The 20924-nt window shown below is 33.1% G+C and overlaps 1 protein-coding gene across 1 annotated transcript in view; it reads left to right on the top strand.

The window, feature by feature from the left end:
- The first annotated feature begins 6291 nt into the window (after positions 1-6291).
- The window catches only part of firl (firelighter), a 37948-nt gene continuing 23315 nt past the window's right edge, over positions 6292-20924 (top strand). Inside the window, exon 1 of the mRNA XM_074136844.1 lies at positions 6292-6426. Coding sequence (XP_073992945.1) covers positions 6410-6426 — 17 coding nt within the window. The 5' untranslated portion in view covers positions 6292-6409. The remainder of the gene's footprint in view (positions 6427-20924) is intronic.

Genomic DNA, 20924 nt, shown 5'->3' on the forward strand with positions numbered 1-20924 from the left:
GTTTATAAGACAAATTGAAATTGCTAACTTATATTTTACTAACAAAAAATTGAATCCGTAACTGCATGGCAGGCAATCTTGCTGTTTGATTAGTTGCTATTACTATATTAGTAAGCTTTAAGTAAGTTATCTACTAGTTATCTAGCACTGATTTAATATTAGGAGGAGATTATCATAAAAAATTACTATTACAAGAACTTCGTTACAGAGTTTATCAACCTATAGTGGATCAGTAGGTAAGAAGGTTTTTCTTAGGTTACAGCGCAGAGGTCACTCAAATTTCATAAAATATTGTAAAAATGTTGCTAATTTATAATTTTAAATTGTATTTATTTAAAATTCAGAATTAAATATTCTTTTAAATTTATAAATATTACACGACTCACACAGCTGATTAAATGAGAACTAGATAATTATAGATACTCTAAAAACAGTTCTTTCTTTGAAGGGGTGACTCTTTTTTTCTCAAAAACAAATGTAAACGACTACACACCAAACACATTTCAATTCCCCCGCTGCAAGACTGGAACAGCATGGCAACAAGTTATGGAGTAAAATTATGAGTTCAAAGCAAATCATCTGAATGCTAATTCACTTTTAACTGACCCGAAAAGTTAGATTTTATGAAGATAAAATCCACAACAAAGTACAACAACCCTTGGCCTTTTCTAATCTCATACAATCCTTCTTAGTAAATATCCTCTATAATTAAAATACTTACTTAATAATTAAAAAAAAAGCACCGGGAGACGATCAAATCTGACTGCTAATAAATCTGTTTTGGAAAAGGATTGACTTTTAACGTGCATCCTTAAGGCTGGTCTTCGATTAGGATACTTTCCTAGATAACGGGAAAACGCTACTGCTAATAATAGTACTTTATAACCTGGTAAATGAAAAATTGATATAACCTAGAAAACTAACAGCCGGTAGCCCTACTGAACTCTCTTACAGAAATATTCTACAACAAACTTTTTTAAACTACTGGACTCTGTTAAACACAAATTCCACAAGAACAATTCGGATTTAGACCGAAATACCCGAAAGTAAATCAACTCTAAGAGAATGACAGAAGACGTTATATACAATTTTGAGGATAAGACGTTCACGGCGGTGATATTTCTTAACGTAGTGGCCGCATTTGACTGAGTTTGGTACTCTGATACCAGACTGAATGAAATAATAATATAACTAAAAACACTACAGTAGCCGTGAGGTTAGAAGAGTGCGAGGCTCGCAAAACTAATATTATATAATGTATTCTGCGTTCGATTCTCGATCTAAGCCTTGGATTTCATTTAATGTTAATACAACGGATTTACAGTAAAGAATGTTTGGCTACCCATCCTAGTCCGCGAAAAGGTAATCAAGTAAAGCTCGCCTGAAAAAAAAAAATTATCGGCATTACTTTACTTAATATTTGTTTTGTTTACCAATAATAATCAGCTTCTAAAACAATATGCATTTCTAGAAATAAAATATCCTCCACCATTCGCAGGCATATAGAATTTCCGAAAATTAGGTTTTATATTTAACTCAACACAATTTGATATTTGTTTATATTTGATATTTGATAATTGTAATTTAATCTTTTGATAATTTATTATCTTTTATAACATCGAATTAATAATATTTTAAAATAGACAATTACAATAGCTATATTATGCGTATTGAACATTCTATGTTTTGTACGCTTTTACAAAGTGTAGGTCGGTAAGAGACTTAAATAAGACTCAAATGTTCGGATTTTTTTTTTTTTAATTGTTAATTAGAATCGAGAACAGCGGTAAAATGAAGTCATGAATATTATAACATTGAATTTATACTGTTGTTTTATAGTATTTACTTCATTGTATTAGTCAAACTTGCATACTTGGAAAAATGAATGCAACTAGTTAAATATCATTACTTACAACTTCTTGTTTTGCTCTGTTTTGAGCCACCCCCTCTTTTGCTCTTGCTCAGACTTACTCACTCATCAGTCTCTCTCTCACTTTCACTCGTTTACTCGCAGACATCCCCTCTTATCTCTTTAGTCTCTCGCACTCTTCCTAAGTCAATCACTCTCTCTCCAATTTATACTCTCTGTGCGTGCTGTGCGTGCTGTGTGTGTGTGTGTCAACCGTGACGCAAAATGAGAAACCACATAAAGTTCAAAGTTCGTATGGATGGATTATTCGCTAGACTTTTCTCTTCATTCATCAAATAAATACTATTTCATTGAGTAAATTTACTCTAATTTGTATTGCATTTATTTTTACTAAACGCTTCAGTTTTCCTTCAAATTGAAGGGGATTTATAACTGCCATAAATTGTCAGTTATGAACAGTAGTGTTTTATCGAGATGGTTAGCACGATTTTCTTCATACCTGTTATACTCCAATTGCAACCCGTCTTCTGAAGAGCGGGTAGCCTGTGACTCGTAAATACCGACCTCTCCCACAGAACCGCCCTTACACTAATTTTCTTGGGAAAATGTAAAAAAAAAATTAAAATTTATAGACTAAAATTGAGACACACGCCATTGTTGAGAAATGGTCAAAAATCTGTTCAGAAATGAGGTACCTAATCGAAATGTGTAGTTTCAGCTTTCTGTTAATTTTTTAAACCTAAAAATGATTATTTCTAGTCCAAAGTGGATATCGAAATATTTGATGCGATCCTAACATTTCCTTTTATGTTACTTTAGTATAACCAGAAAAATGGCATTCAACAAACAAACAGTAAGTAGCAATTTGATTCATACCAATAAGTTTATTTTTAATTTTTGTTATGATTTAAGGCACGTCAACAACTAAGGTTATTGGCGCCCGAAGCTTTTTTTCAGTGCACTGTACGGCCTCCGGACAGTGTTCTCTCGTTACACTACACAACACTATCCATCACCGGGACAGTGAGCTGTAAGAAGCTCCTAGGAAGAGAAAATCTAAGGGGGCAGCAGCTGGATTCGAATCCAACTGGGGACCTCCGCGTGGGAATCCAATACGCTAACCGCTATGGCTAATCCCTTACCCTCACAGACATCCCCCCCTCTTATCACTAGTCTCTCGCACTCTTCCCTAAGTAATCACTTAACTAGTAATAGTTAACCTCAAATTAACTATTTGACCTCTATCAAACCACTCTAGTTCCAATAAAATATTCACGATGTTCCAGCAACTTGTTCAATATCGATCGATCCCATCAGTGGTGTCCATCACATACAATATGTGTGGTTTCTCCCCCCCCCCCAAAAAAAAAATTCCGATCTGTAAATCGATATTGTACAATTATTATTCTTTTTACATAGTTATCATTTTTTTTTTTTTTTTTTGGGCGCATCAACAGCTGAGGTCATTAGCGCCCGGAGCTTTTTCCAGTGCACTGCCGGCCTCCGGACAGTGTTCTCTCGTTACAGACAACACTGTCCATCACCGGACAGTGAGCTGTAAGAAGCTCCTAGGAAGAGAAAATCTAAGGGTCAGCTGCTGGATTCGAACCCGGGACCTCCGCGTGGGAGTCCAGTATGCTAACCTCATAGCTAATCCCTTCCCTTATCATTTAAATGTGTCTTAATTACTAAATTTTTGTTATGGGTGTCTCTCCCACAACCATGAGTCCGAAAAAGTGGTTTCTAGAATTGCTTCTTTCTGTGTGTTATATGAACAAAATATTTCTAAAATGAAAAATTAAAACTATATTCATTTTATTTTATTTATTATTACACCTATAATAAATCAAATTTTATAGTACACTATAATATTACTATTTCTAACAGAAAATAGTGTTATTAAAAATTTTTATAAAGGAAAAATACATACAAAATATCAATAAATAAGAAATACTATTTTTAACAAAACTTATCACATAGTTGCTTATTGGAATTCTTATCAAACCCTATAATTAGGTAGTTCCTATTTTTGAACTAATTAAAAATTATATCTAATGAGAAATTTGAGGTGCAATAAACAAACAAGTAGATTATAAATAACATATTTAGTAAAAACCTAAATAAAATAGGTAAGAACTATCGCAAGATGTTCTTTCACAATAATTTAAGCGATTAAATTTGTCTTAAAACCTAAAACATAGATAATAAATTTTAACTTCAATTAACTTCACTATCTTTAGTAATAAAATGGAACTCTAGAAGAATGTAACGTCATAGCTTAGCTCTCAATAATCAATAATATTTTTTTCAATCTTTAAACTCATAAATCTTTTCTAAAAACAATTTACGCAAAGAATGAACCTAAACTCTATAGATGGATGAAAGTTCGAATCCTGTCTGAAAAATGTGTGCAACTACTGATGAAATCCACAAAAAATATTAAAGCATTAGAATTGTACTCGTATTATGTACATATAATAAACGGCAATGTATGTAGAGCTTTCAATCGCTCACACTTTGTGAAAAAAGCATTTCACTTCTTTTGAAAAAGAAGTTTGCTCGGAAATGTTTCAAATGAAAATATTAGACTTGTGTAATACGAGTACAGGTGCTAAATAAAACTTGTAAAACAACATAGAAACCATTTTCAGTGAAAATAACATATCGGAAAAACTGAAAGATCTATTCAGTCAAAAATAGCCCACTTTCAGTCGATTGATTTTCTTCAAATTTTAAATTTTCCTTACTTATCTATTTGCTATTGATGCAGAAACAACTGGCGCGGCTATAGATTACTCTGAAGAGAGGCACTATAGAGGAAAACCTTTAGATTGATTGCTTTAGATGGGTGGTTCCACCAGAAAGGGGAAGGTACGCAGGCAATCCAAAATGCTCATTGTTCCCCGCCCACCCCTCATCTCATCAGAGATATCGGGGTTTAAAAAACAAATCCGGCTAAGGGTTGCCAGATGCCAATACAATAAACTAATAAAGTAGCAACAGGACCCTAGGGAGCATGGCTACTCAATCGCCCAGTGCAATGGAATAATCCAAGAAAGTTCTGGTAAAGATTACTAGATACCACAATCTCCGGTAGGGAGACATTTGCCCTATCGAAGACAAGGAATCTAGTTTTAGAATAAACGGGGCACACCTCTACAAAGTGCCGCACAGTCTCATTGGACTCACCACAGCCAGCGTTGATTGGCGAGACTGGGTAAGTTTTGTAAAAGATGGTACGCTAAATTCGCATTTCCCTCTCAACATCTGAACCAACTGGCGGATCCGAGACCTGCTAAAACCAACCATATTCGTTTTTGACAGACCAAGAATTTCCTTAGCCTGGCGGCAGTCAGCTCGGGATCTCCACCGTTTCCGATGTTCCTCCACAAAATCCACTGCTCCACCACTGTTTTCTACAACGTCGATAGGATACACAGGAATAATGTGGGCTGAGGAGTCATTGATTATCATCGCAGCTCCCTTCCTTTGCTGTTTCATCAGCAAGTTCGTTACCCGGAATCCCAGAATGACCAGGGGACCAAGCAACCGAAACATGTTCTCACCTTTACTCCAAAAGTGCTCTTGTGTGATTACTCTAAAGAGCAAATATTTCAAAAAATAGTTACACATCTGTTCGCTGTGAATATAAGAAGTGGAAAAAAAAATCCATTGAAGCCATTTTCGTGAAAATTCCCAAAGAAAATTGAACAATCGATTAAATACATTAGGCTGATTTTTTTCCTGAAAGCTTATTTCATTGGGGTTCATCATGAAACACAAATTAAACAAGTAATGTTGAATTTGTAACCGTTTTCCTCTCGTACAGATAGAAAAAATGTTAGATAACATTAGTAGTGAAAAAGATAATAACAAAGTGTTTACTTTTTGTTAGCAATTTTGAATTTGTTAGCAGTTTTTCTGGTCTCAAGTGGATCTTAAAACTAAAAATATTGTTTGTGCATGAACGACGATCAAGTTCAAGTGAGGGAAGTAGAAGAAAAATGATATTCACCTTAGAGGAAACCTCCAACTTGGATTTCCGTTAGAATGCTCGAACTTCTTCCTAAGAAACGATCTTAATAAAAGTGCCCAATTAGATTTTGGCAACATTATTATCATTATTTTTGGGCTGCCCTAAAAAATAAAGCAAAGAAGTATAATATTAGTAATATTTCGTATGTTTTGCATTAAAACATACATACATCATATACACACACAGAAATGTTGGTAGTTCGGATGATTCTCGCCATACCCACTAGTGGTGGGGTCCAGCAGATATGTTGGTAGCGATAGTCCGCGGCCTTTCAAAAGCTACGTTGTAGCGGGGTGAAAATATATTACATTCAAACCGGCTCCACGACCACAGTAACATAAGTACGTGTGTTTCCGGAACAACTGGCAACTCTTTTAAAGTGTTTGCTAATTTTTAGAAAACCAGCAATAATAACCTCAGCTGGTTTGTTTTCTTTTTCTGATCGATTTTTAGTTTTTGTTTGTTTTGACTACCTTTTTTTTTTCCAACAATCGACCGTCACAATGATCGATAATGAAAGGTAGGTTAAATATTGATTTTTGTTTTAATTATTTATAAGCCAAGCTCGCAATACAATTTAAATATACTAATAACGAGTTTGATAAGAATTAATTCTAATTTACCAATTTACACTAGAAAAACTAACTTATCACTAATATCAATTTTTTTTAAATATTTTTGATTTCCCTCACCTCTCTTAAGAAGAATTAGTATTAGAACAGGATTTTCTACATTCAATTTGTTACAGGAAAAACTCTTTCCCAGGTCCACTGAGTACGAGTAACAGGTTGCGTGTGTGAAAATGCGGTTTTAATTAAAAATCTGAACCATCACTTACTTAAATTACATCAATTTATCTAATTAAATATTCTTCAACACTTTAATTAGTACCAAAAATACTGTTGACTTAATTGGTAAACGTTCACTTGAATACAACCATATTTAATAAAGTGATAAATTTTCACATTACATTGAAATGGCACGTTAGAGAACTCTCTCTCTCTCTCTCTCTCCAGAAGTTTGCTTAATACGAGTTTTTCTCGGATAATGTTTAAAAATTAAAATAGTTCTAGATTAGTCAGCTTCATGATTTGTCAAGATTTTAAATTAAAAATCTCTGGTCATTGTCAGCATAATACTTCCAGCTGATCAAAAGTTCGTACAAAATCTTAATATCATGCATCCTTACACAGAGAAAGCGAATTAACAAATTTAAAGATTCTGAAGATTCTCATACTTTTTAGATCTTCAGATCTTAAAAAGTAGAAAATCTTCAGAATTCAAGTACCTTTACTTCCTTGAGTAAGTGTAAATAATTTGTATAGATGAACTTACTCGGTGGATATTCTGTCCCAGCGTGTTTTGGTCCAGCAAGTAAACTTCAACTTGTCACCGCGAGCAACTATTTATTTGCAATCTGCTTCTTTTTATATGCACTGGAATCTGCGCTCCACTATATAACATTTAAAAAAATAGTTATTTATTCAACAAGTGTGGAAAGTAGTACTTTTCCTCACACGAGGCAGGGTATGCACGCACGAGCGAGCAAAGCGAGGCGAGTGCAAGTGCAAATTGCCGAGTGTGAGGAAAATACTTTACGCTCGAGTTAAATATTATATTTTTTCTGCAACCATTAGGGTTATTAACTAAAAAAAAAAAAAACTAAACAGGAATCACTAGAATCCATTTTAAATTTCTATAAGGTAAAACTATAACCTTTTTAACTGTTATAATTAAGAATATCTAATTATTTATTAAAATATTATTTTTATTTCTATATTCCTTTCAATTTTTATTTAATTTTTTTAATAAAATAAATTTAAATAAGCTTATTAAGGTTTTACAGAAAATATTTAATAACAAAACTTCTTATATCAAGGAAGCACAATAAAGTTTTTTCACTCACTAGTGAGGAAAGTGACACTAATGGGAACTTTTCTTTTATCCAAACTGTGGGGCTCTTCAGCCTGTCTAAAATATATTCTATATTTTGATTTCGTTGAAAAAAAATGAAAATTTCATTTATTAAAGTAAAGATATTTTTTCAAAAAGAATTTTAAATTGAGATTTGGTTTGAAATTGAATAGAATTATATTAAAATGCAGTACGCAATTATATAGGACTGCCGCCTTTTCATTCGTTCTTATTTATTTGTATATTTACTTTGCAATATGTAAAAATAAATGTATAAAACATTTAAATGTTATTGAATACCATAAAATAATAATTTGAGAATACAATTGATCTACAGAATTTTGTACATTATCATCCTTGCGGCTCTTGGTAAGATTTAGTAAAATTATATAAGGAGAAATGGTTCTCTATTTAAATTAGGGTTGCCGACCCCTGTCTTAGACTGAAATTAAAACGAAGTGCACTGAAAAAAAAAAGCTGGTGATAACACTCGTATCGATATCTTTAATCAATTTGGCAATTTGCTGAATTCTCTCTTCAGCCAAAATTTTATTTTAGTAAATCTGCACAACTTTTTTTTTTATTTTTTCAGAAATAAGAAATTGTGTAGCGTGGAAAATTGTTGAACATTCAAGTTTGATCATTGGTTTAGGTTTCCAGCAATAAGATTTCGATAAAATCTGCTTCAATTGGAAGTGAAACTTTCAACCAAATCGATTTTTCAGATTTTTTTTTTTAAACAATTAAAACTACTTTCTTTAATTTAAGTTTTCCTCATCACAATCCACTGGAACAAACATCTTCCAGAATATTTCCAGACAACACTTCCAGACGTCTTAAAAGACAGTGGCCTCGCGATCTCCTCTCTGTTGACGAGAATCCATAGAAAGTAAAATTCATATTGGTGTGTTACCGCTGGATAACTTCTCCACTCTGAGTTATATGTTATGTTATATGTTTTGTTTGACCGGGATGGTCCCGGTTTGAGATCCCTCTCCCGGCGTCCCGGTCAAACTTGAACAACACCGACACCCCGGCCGATCGTTCCCCCGCGCCCATTTATCAATATCTTTTCAGTTCTTAATAATTTTGATTGCATTTCAAATATGAAAAACACAAATTAAGCGAAAAGCAAAACGAAAATGAGCCTCTTCCTCCTCTGCGTCCCGGTTTGGCTCTCCGTAATTATGGTAAGCCTATTTATAGTTATCATTGTTGCTTATAACGGAATAAAATGCGCTGATTGTAACTAAATAAACAATAAAAAAAAAAAATGTAATACATTAATATTTAATGTAATTACATTTTTCTGGTAAACTTCATTTAACAGACGTTCTTAGGGAGATGGTGAAGTTATGTTAAGTTCTCCTCTAAAGCCGCAATATCAGGATACTGCACGGCACCCGAATACTTGTATATTTATGAGTATTTAAATGAGTGGCTAAAATTTCGAATTAGAAAAATACAGTTTACCGGAAGTTGAACAAATTAAGTAAAAAAGTAAAAGTAAAGTAATCGCCTATTTTTTCGGGCGGGCTTAACGTCCAACTACCAAATTAGGTGTCGTGGACGGAGTTGACTAGCAAACATACTTAACAGTAAATTACATTTATTAACCATTAAATAAAATGCAAAGCCTAGAGACCGGGAATCGAACCCACTAAACCAACAATACATCTTAGCTTTGCGGGTCTAGCCTATAACCGCCTAACATACTTTACTATAAATTTCTCATATTAACCATTAAATAAAATCCAAGACCTAGACCTGGGGGAATCGAACCCAATAAACCAACAATACATCTTAGCTTTGCGGGTCTAGCCTATAACCGCCTAACATACTTTACTATAAATTTTACGTATTAACCATTAAATAAAATGCAAGGCCTAGACCGGGAATCGAACCCACTAAACCAACAATACATCTTAGCTTTGCGGGTCTAGCCTATAACCGCCTTACATACTTTACTTTCAATTTCTTATATTAACCATCAAATAAAATCCAAGGCCTAGATACCGGGGGAATCGAACCCACTAAACCAACAATACATCTTAGCTCTGCGAGTCGCTAAGAAAAATTAAATTAAAGCGCTAAGAAATTAATGGAATCTTGAGAGAGGCCTGATTTAGATAGATCGAAGAGAGCAATTTATGACTGAATGTAAAAATATACACATCAAGCATTTGCTTTATTTCTTTTCTCTCTATTAACGAAACCAGAATTTAAGGACATTAAGATAGGGTAAAAGCGAGCGAACAGCAATAAAATATATCGATCGTTACACAGTTGCAACTACAATTGAATGAAACATTGCATAGTAACGGTAATTGCATTAATTGAAACCGCAACACGTTTTGTCGTTTATCGTTATTACTAACCAATAACACATTTCATTACATCATCATCTCATTACAGGGTAATAAAACATTAATTGCAGGCTAATTTTATAATAATCTATAACTCAAGCGTTTTAAATTGCCATAATTAAAACAATAATTATGTAAATTGCAAAAAATATCAATAGTTTTCTTTTATTTCCGACCAAATGCAATTAACTTATTTTTTTCTATGAGTATATACTCGTATTGTGGCAATTATTTCTAAAAATATGCACCACTGCATTCTCCAAGATTGGATATGATCGTAGGGCAACTTTCTCGTAAAGAAAAAAAAAAATTAGTGCAGTAAAGAAGTGACCCTTCTTCAAATTTGGAAATTTGAAGCAATTAAAATTCTGAAAAAACTGCTTCAATAAAGCGAAATTTTTGTTTGAACAATTTAATCACAACCATATTGTAGCATCCTCTGGTGATATATCTTACTTTTTTTAGTTTTTCGTTAATGAGATTTGTGATATGTTCGATGGAGATAATATATCACGGTTCGCCTAGAACGATTTTAATTGAAAAGTTCACCAACATTAAAAAAAATTTTTTCTCCTTATTATTTGGGTCAAAACTAACCAAAATCCACTGAAAACCAAATTGGTTTACGTTGCGGATTTTTTTTATTTTTTTATTTTTTAGGTCAAAAAACGGTTTGTTTTTGCATTGTTAAGCTTAATAAGGAAAAACAATACAGTTTTCTGCAAAACCAATGCATGCATTTTGAAGCTGAGGGAATTTCCGACAGATTGATGTATTTTATAAATGATAAAAATGAAATTTCGACATTCAAAATCAATAAAAAAATTTTTTTTGAGCAAAATAAGGCAAAAACAAGGTGTTTCTCGCATTTCAAAGCTTACTTAACAAATAAATCATCGTTTTTTTTGTGGAAGGGAATGGGACTTTTCAAAAATGGGAAAAATTCCTGCAAAATACAATATTTATACACTGGGAAAAGGGAAATTTTCCAATTCAAATTCATTTAATGAAACTTTTTGGATTAAAAGACAAATGATTACATTTTTTTTTTTTTTTAATACTTTATTAAACTCATAGGAAAGTGCAAGTACCATACGGCATGGAAATACCAAAGTATGGTGAAAGACTTCTTCGTTCTATTGTTGTTTACAACTGTAATCATTTGTAATTTCTTTTGTTGACAAAATAATTTATATCATAATATATGACATCAAAGTATTGTACTATCGTTGTTCACGATAAAATTATTGAGATTTTTGTTAAAAGTTGATAATTACTTTAAATTTTTATATTTATGTACATGTACATAAATGTCTTTTTTGTGAAAAAGGGGTAGCGGAATAAGAGGGGTCTGGCGGCCCCCACCGGTTTTGATACAATCGACCCAAAAACCTTGGAGGAGACCGAAAAAAAATTTTTTGAAAATTTTTCCGACCCTCTCCAACCCCATAAAAACCCGTAAACGAGAAAAATGTGTTTTTTTTATATTTTAATTTTTTTCGAGCGTTCAAATCATTTTAAAGCGGTTCCAACGCAACTAAAAATTTATTTTGGATGTGTAGATGTTACCTGAATTTTTCCGGTTTTTACTGTACAGTTAAATGAAGTGAAACATAGCTTTGAATCCAAAAAAATCGTTAAAAATCGGGATTTTTTAAAAACAAGTCTTCGGCATTTTGGGCTGACTCGATGGAAAATGACGGCCTAACTATGGTTGAAAGATACACTCTTACTCTACAAAATGGCGCAATTGAAACTCAATTTGGTTGCTTGTTGTCTGCGATAACTCAATTTGAGTAAAACGCGAATTTAAAAGGTATGCGATTTTGGCCTATAAAATAAGTCACAATTTAATTAAACAAAAAAAGTACCAAAAATAATGTTCGTATAAAGGTATTCTAAATCGCTGATCAAGAATTTGATGTCAAAACCATGTTTTGACAATTGACAGCTGTTAAAAATGCTGTCAACAAAAAACGAAGAATTCATTTTTTTTAAATGCACGGATAATTGTTTTTATTTTCAATTCATTGAGGTAATTATAATCTGAATTTGATGATAAAAGTATATGTTGATAAAACGTCATATCACATTTTTTTAGTTTAATTTTGTCGAAGATGTTAATTTTTTGAATTTTTTTTTACCAAAAAAACGAAAACTTCCAAATGATGAATGAATGATGAACCTGTAAAAAGGATCTTCAAATCTTTTTCTGTCATTTCGGGAAAGTCTGATACATCGTCTGATGTCAGTGGTTTGAAGATCCTGATGCTGACAAGTTTGAGAGTTCTGATAATTGTCGTTCCACACGATCACGATCTTGCGGAAAAGTTTCGTGATGACTGTGGCTTGTTGATGGTAGATTCGGATCCGAGGAATTGGCATCTGGCGGAGAAGTTACATGGAGATCGTGGCTCATCGATGATAGGTTCGGATCCGCACTGACTAGACGAGTTGAACGACGACTTTCCGCACAGAACGTTTCCTACAACCACTTCTTTGTCCAGTTCAACCGAAAACAAGTTGGCTTCTTCTTCTGAAGTAATGACTTTTTTTTTGCCCGGTGCCGTATCGCAACAGTAGGTCGCATTTTATGCACCTTTCATCATTTGGAAGTTTTCAAATCCAATTCCTCGGATCTGAATCTACCATCACGAGCCTGACTTATTTGTTAGTGACTTATTTTATAGGCCAAAATCGCATACCTTTTAAATTCGCGTTTTACTCAAATTGAGTTATCGCAGACAACAAGCAACCAAATTGAGTTTCAATTGCGCCATTTTGTAGAGTAAGAGTGTATCTTTCAACCATAGTTAGGCCGTCATTTTCCATCGAGTCAGCCCAAAATGCCGAAGACTTGTTTTTAAAAAATCCCGATTTTTAACGATTTTTTTGGATTCAAAGCTATGTTTCACTTCATTTAACTGTACAGTAAAAACCGGAAAAATTCAGGTAACATCTACACATCCAAAATAAATTTTTAGTTGCGTTGGAACCGCTTTAAAATGATTTGAACGCTCGAAAAAAATTAAAATATAAAAAAAACACATTTTTCTCGTTTACGGGTTTTTATGGGGTTGGAGAGGGTCGGAAAAATTTTCAAAAAATTTTTTTTCGGTCTCCTCCAAGGTTTTTGGGTCGATTGTATCAAAACCGGTGGGGGCCGCCAGACCCCTCTTATTCCGCTACCCCTTTTAATTTCTATGAATATCTATCTTTATTCAAATAAAGTAAAAAATGTTGACTAAAAAAACTTAAAAATAATTGAGTAAGTTCTTCACAACCTCTGCTGTCAATCACAATGTCTCCAATAGCAAAAACTTTAATTTTTTTTGTTACTAAGCCCTGCAATGCGATAAAAAATTATTTGGGCTCTTTTAATTCAAAAAGTTTCATTAAATGAATTTGAATTGGAAAATTTCCCTTTTCCCGGTGTATAAATATTGTATTTTGCAGGAATTTCTCTCATTTTTGAAAAGTCCCATTCCCTTCCACAAAAAAACGATGATTTATTTGTTAAGTAAGCTTTGAAATGCGAGAAACGCCTTGTTTTTGCCTTAGTTTGCTCAAAAATTTCTTTTTTATTGATTTTGAATGTCGAAATTTCATTTTTATCATTTATAAAATACATCAATCTGTCGGAAATTCCCTCAGCTTCAAAATGCATGCATTGGTTTTGCAAAAAACTGTATTGTTTTTCCTTATTAAGCTTAACAATGCAAAAAAAAAAGCCGTTTTTTGACCTAAAAAATTAAAAAAAAAAAATCCGCATCGTAAACCGATTTGGTTTTCAGTGGATTTTGGTTAGTTTTGACCCAAATAATAAGGAGAAAGAAAAATGTTTCATGTTGGTGAACTTTTCAATTAAAATCGTTCTAGGCGAACCGTGATATACACACCCCAAAACCGTTTTTAAAAATCTCTTTTTAGTACCCAGGGCCTTAAAACTAAATATTTCTGGAGAAATTTTAAAATTGAAAAAAATGCTCGATTACAATAAAAGTAAAGTAATTGCCTATTTTTTCAGGCGGCGCTTAACGTCCAACTACCATTTACTAGGTGTCGTGGACGGAGGCGACTAGCAAACGTACTTTACTATTTCTCATTTAACCATTAAGTAAAATACAAGGCCAAGACCGGGAATCGGACCCCAGTACCACAATGCATATTAGCTTTGCAGGTCTCGCCTCTTAACCCGCTCGGCTACCGTGGCGCCCTATAAATTACAATATTTGCTCTTACAAATGACGTAAGAGAAATTAATTTAGATGAACTTGGTGCAATAATATACTACTGCCATAAATGTTATCTTTGAACTTAGAATGGAATGCAAACGATAAACGCTAGCAATTGGTGATAACGCATATTTTTATCTCTTTAGTCCATCCGGAATTTATACAGAATTACTTAACAAAATTTATTGCATGATCGATATGTATTCTAGATACTAAATCATTTTTTTTTAATTAGAAATAAGCTCCTAAAGCAGGGGTCGGCAACCTAATTTAAGTAGAGAGCCATTTCTCCTTAAATAATTTTAATAAATCTTACCAAGAGCCGCAAGGATGATAATGTACAAAATTCTGTAGATCAATTGTATTCTCAAATTATTATTTTATGATATTCAACAACATTTAATTGTTTTATATATTTATTTTCACATATTGCAAAGTAAATAAACAAATAAATAGTAACTTAACGAATGAAAAGGCGGCACTCTTATGTAATTATGTACTTCATTTTAATATAATTCTATTCAATTTCAAACCAAATCTCAATTTAAAATTCTTTTTGAAAAGATATCTTTACTTTAATAAATGAAATCTTCATTTTTTTTCAACGAAATAAAAATATACAATATATTTTGGGCAGGCTGAAGAGCCACACAATTTGGATAAAAGAGCAGCGCGTTGCCGACCCCTGGTCTAAAGCGTTACCTTTAAAATCTCTTCTAAAAATCGATTCAAGCTGGCACTTTTTTTTTAATCTCTTGACTCTTTCACTTTCTATGAAACCAACGACGAGCGCTACTCGTATCTTCATCTTTTTCAAATATTGAAAAAAAAAATCCAACTCCTTATCTTAATTGAAAATGAATCTCTATCCTCTTGATTAACAAATTATGCCGAAGGATACACTAATTGAATGGAGAATACCAGGTTCGGTAAACGCTTAATGGGAGAGTCCGTTGAACTTCCTTTAGGGAGTGGAAGTGGTCTAACCACTTTTTTTATTTCAAGGATTATCGACAAGTTTCCTTGACGATTTTGACAGCACATTTAAGTCACACTTCACGTTTTTTGAGCCACGCTCTGCAGAAGGCACTTTTCAGAAATAGTTTTTCAATTTCAGTTTATGGCTCTTGCGAACATGTTGCAACAGGAAATAAAGAAGATGGAGTATCAATTTTTTTTTTTTTTTTTTACTCAGTCATGCACGGAAATAGCGTTGAATTTTTTCGCCAACCAAAAAAAGTAAAGTAAGTGCCTATTTTTTCTGGCGGGTTTTACGTCCAACTACCAATTAGGTGTCGTGGACGGAGGCGACTAGCAAACATACTTTACTGTAAATTTCTATTGTATTATTAACTATTAGATAAAATCCAAGACCTAGACCGGGGAATCGAACCCACTAAACCAACAATACACCTTAGCTTTGCGGGTCTAGCCTATAACCGCCTAACATACTTTACTATAAATTTCTCATATTAACTATTAAGTAAAATCCAAGGCGTCTAGAACGAGAATCGAACCCACTAAACCAACAATACATCTTAGCTTTGCGGGTCTAGCCTATAACCGCCAAACATACTTTACTATAAATTTCTCATATTAACCATTAAATAAAATCCAAGGCCTAGCGACAGGGAATCGAACCCACTAAACCAACAATACATCTTAGCTTTGCGGGTCTAGCCTATAACCGCCTAACATACTTTACTATAAATTTCTCATATTAACCATTAAATAAAATCCAAGGCCTAGCGACAGGGAATCGAACCCACTAAACCAACAATACATCTTAGCTATGCGGGTCTAGCCTATAACCGCCTAACATACTTTACTATAAATTTCTCATATTAACCATTAAATAAAATCCAAGGCCTAAGACCGGGAATCGAACCCACTAAACCAACAATACATCTTAGCTATGCGGGTCTAGCCTATAACCGCCTAACATACTTTACTATAAATTTCTCATATTAACCATTAAATAAAATCCAAGGCCTAGAGACCGGGAATCGAACCCAGTACCACAGTGCATATTAGCTTTACACGTCTCGCCTCTAACCTTCTACGAATTTTTTTTTTTTTTTTGCAAACGTAGAATAGTGATTACAAAACATATAAAACTATAACTTCTATTGGAAATTTTTTTTCCGGCAATTCCAAATAAATAAAGCAATTCAGCGTGTGGAATGAGTAGTTTCCTTAGAAACTGATAAGAATTAGGTGTAACTCAAGACGTTCAAAGATTAAAGAAAGATTTGTAGCTTTGAAAGGTTAAGAGAAAGAGACGTTCAGATCATCTAATATGACAAATGCAAATAAAATAACTTTTTAAAATGTATCCATGAATTTTTGAACATATTTATATGTTCTTATTTTAAAAGTAAATAAGATGAGAGAGATACTTGAGATAACAAAAAGTAAATAAGCACTAAAATTATTTTGAAATAAGCTGATAAAGATAAACAAATTTTAATAATAAAGCATTTGACATTCAAAATAAAGTTTCTAAATTGACTTACTGGTTACCAAAAAACTCTAAACTATATTTTTTTTTTTTGTATTTTTCATAAATAAAAAACATTTTTTAGTATTAAAATCGTTTTATTTTAGCTTCTTATTACCATTTATGTAGTTTCGATCGCGTGACTGTAAATATCAATTTAAAAAAACGTCCTATTCAGATATTATGATTTTAATTCCCTAAAATAAAAAACGGATATTTCCAGGAAAAGCCAAAATCAAAATTCTGCCCGATTTTCCCTTAATTAGGCTGGAAACATAGTGGAGCGGCGAGCAAAGCGGCGATGATAGCGAAGAGCAAAGCGGCGATGATAGCGAAAAGCAAAGCGGCAACAACAAAAACTAGAAATAGATAGAGTTGCTCTATCTTCGCTTTGCTCTCCACTATGCGCGGTCCCATATGTTTACTTGTGTTTGATTTCGCCGCTTCGCTCTTCGCTATCATCGCCGCTTTGCTCTTCGCTCCACTATGTTTCCAGCCTTAGAGACAAAGAGTGTGAAAATAAGACAGAAATTGGTAATAATTTCTTGTTTCTAATTAGAAAATCTATTTTCTACAAAATAGCAATTATAGCTTTCCTAGATTAACGGAAACATTAGCCCCATTATAGTAAGTTAAATCCATTAAATATTTCTGTGTAAATTTAGAGACCTGTCATAAATTTTAAGCAATTAATTATTTCAACAGACCCACTCAAAATAGTTGTTATTGTATAAACCAGTTTAATCAAAGCAACAAAAATAAAAAAAAAAACCAAAATACCTAAGGAGGTGGGAGTAAACATTGGCTGGAGATGTTGCAGGAATAGAACAGAACCGCCTCAGTCGCGACCGTGAACTTGCCGAAGTGAAAGTACGACGGCTACGACTGGTTACACTGGCTGGTCGCTGGTAGAATATTTTACTTTCAGTCCTTGTAAACAGCTGTTCGTAGGAAGCATTTCTTTTTTTGCATTTAACTCTATCAGCACGTCAAAAGCGGAAGGACTGCCGTTCATGTCAGATTTTTGAAAATGAGTTTTCACCAAAAAAAAAAAAACGGTCTGGCGCACGAACATACACGAATTTATCTTACAATAAGATTAGATTTACTTTCAATCCCGCTTGCTCTAAGCGATGTAATTACATTTCTTAATCATCGACAATGTTCTTCGAGGGTGAAACTGTAGATAATTACATCATCCAGGAAAACCAGACACTCCACCCTTTTGATTTCCGCCAATAAATGGTCCATCAAACGTTGAAACGCAGCCAGCACGTTAACCACCACCAAAAGCCATCCTCCTATACTCAAAATGGTGGAAAAAGCGGTATTTTCACAATCCTCTGGCTGGATGGGGATTTGGTGGTTACCACTGGCCAATTCGATTGTTGTAAAGTACCGGCTTCCACCTAAGTTTTCCAACGTTTCCATTATTTGTGGTAGTGACTTCATTAAATCCCCTAAAATCAGTTCAGAAACTGTATTTACAAGTGATGTCACTACTTTTATTTTTCCTTCCCATCAATCATTCGTTGTGACCTGGTTACCTTTTTGTCAGCGGGTTACCTTTACTCCGAGCTCGCATACTCTTGTCTTCTCGAGACCGATTAGGGTTCCTCCCTTTATTCTATGAGCTTTTAATTACTATTAATAACAGATAACGTAATGCCATTAGTTCTACTGCAGTCAGCTTGTTACGAGCTTTCCAACAATACCCCACAAATCTCCAAGAATTTCTTTAATCGCCTAAATTTCGCATGAATGAAGCTACATTCTTCAAACTTATCATTTCAGTATATTGTACGGTTTTACAAACTGCACAATTGTGGCAACTGAATAATTTGTATAAGAAAGCAAGTGAGCGTTAAAGACAGATTTGTTTTTATTTATAAACAGAAAAATGTAATACTTCCGGCGCTACAGACTTTGGACACGTACAAATCTGATTCCGGTCAGAGCTATAATAAAACTACGCAAAACGTGTTTTAAACCCGTTTAAATAATTTTGTTATTTAAACTGTATACAAAATAAACGTTCGTGACTGTTAAAAATCATTTAAACCAAGGTTACACTGCTCGGAGACTCGATTATAGTTTATAAAAAGTTTATGGAAGATAGATGTTGTTCTAATACACTTGTATACTGCAGAGTGAGTAATTATATTGTTTACAACAACATTTAGACGACGTTCACACTTTTACGTTAAGGTCACGCTAAGCTAACTTAGTTAATTGACGAAGTTCCTATTTATTATTAATATTATTACCAAAAGATATACAGAGTGTTCAGCATAAGACTACCGAGACTTCGGAAGGCGATTCTGGGCATCATTTGCCACAAAAAATTCTATATAAACTATGGCTCGATTCGGCTCCGTTTTGTAGATATTTTTAATTTTATGTTTTTTCAAGGTACTACTACTTTTTAGCAAACAATTGTCTATATTTCTTAAACTACTAAAGCTACAGCAATTTCAATAAGCTCATTAGAAAGAAGGTTAAGTTTCCTTTTAAATAAGCTAATTTATATTTCAAAATAATTATATTAAGTACTTCACTTTGTAGCCCAAACTTAAGAAATAGCAAGTTTCTAATTTTCTCCAAAAACTTTGACTTCATTTTTCTCAAAAATATTATATAAGTTTAAAACGTGCACTATTCATGAAACACATCTACATACGATCACCTTTCGAAAGGTATACAATGCATTGGGGTTATTTTAAAAATTGATGCAGAAATTGGTGATTAATTGCAAAAAAGTAGGCCTCAAAACAGCGACGGCATTATGAAAGGAATTCACCTACCATAAGAATATAACTGATCAGAATCATCAAATCCAGTACGTTTGCAAACGTGTAATTTAATAATTAATTTATTTAAGAACTATATTCAAAAATATAAAATTTACATTGTAAATAATAAATTAAATGAGTTTTGTGAATGAGTGTAAAATGAGTAAATTAGCTTATTTAAAAGGAAATTTAACCTTCTTTGTAATGAGCTCATTGAAATCACCTTAGCTTTAATAGTTTGAGAAATATAGACAACTATTTGCTAAAAAGTAGAAGTACCTTGAAAAAACATAAAATTAAAAATATCTATAAAATGGAGCCGAATCGAGCCATAGTTTATATGGAATTTTTTGTTGCAAATGATGCCCAGAATCGCCTTCCGAAGTAACGGTAGTCTTATGTTATGCTGAACACTTAAACTTAAAATGAGCTTAAATGCTGCTATCTGTGGGCGGGTCTTACAATTTCCTTTGGAAGGAGTTTTCATCAGAGAAACATTACTTTACTCTCTCTAACCCTTCTAGTAAGAAAGAAGGAAGTATTTATATCCGTCTTAGAAGATTTTTGGTTTTCAGATTTCACTGAAAATATCCGTTTAAATAAGAAAAAGGGATATAAACAAATTGGTGTGTTTGTTTATATCTCCATTGTAACTCAAAAACAGTTTGATTGTCCGTCTTAGAAACTTACGATACCGCAATAAGGCTTAGGCTAAAACCGCTCCAACACTTTACTAAATGTCCAAGATTGGATTTTCTTCAAACTTAGTACAGTACCAATCACTTAGCTGTAGAACTATGAGTTTTTCTTAAAACATTTTCCCAGAAAACCCGTTTAAGAGAGAATTTCTGGGAGAGGTTTGTTTAGTGGTTACCTCTAGAATGCTGTAATGTACCGTCTTTGCACAGTGTTATCTCTCGCACTGTACTGAAGTGGGTGAAGGGTGTTGCTAAGTAGAGGTTAAAACCCAAGGGTTTTTTTTTACTTAAAACTAAAATGTCTTCAGCCCTTTTCTGGAAAATTCCTATAAATACCCATTGATTTAAACCTCTTTCTTTGTGATCATTTTTTCTTTAATTTTGACGAGAAATAGTGAGTATACAAAACAATGTAGTGTAAGAAAATAAATAGTTAAAATCGACAGAATTTATAAATATAGAAATAGTTTGAAAGGGCAAACAAAGGTTCTGATAAGATCAAGGCCGTTTATA

Source organism: Rhodnius prolixus, unplaced genomic scaffold (assembly GCF_049639745.1).
Source record: "Rhodnius prolixus isolate KJV_2025 unplaced genomic scaffold, Rpr scaffold_5, whole genome shotgun sequence".
Taxonomy (NCBI): Eukaryota; Metazoa; Arthropoda; class Insecta; order Hemiptera; family Reduviidae; genus Rhodnius; species Rhodnius prolixus.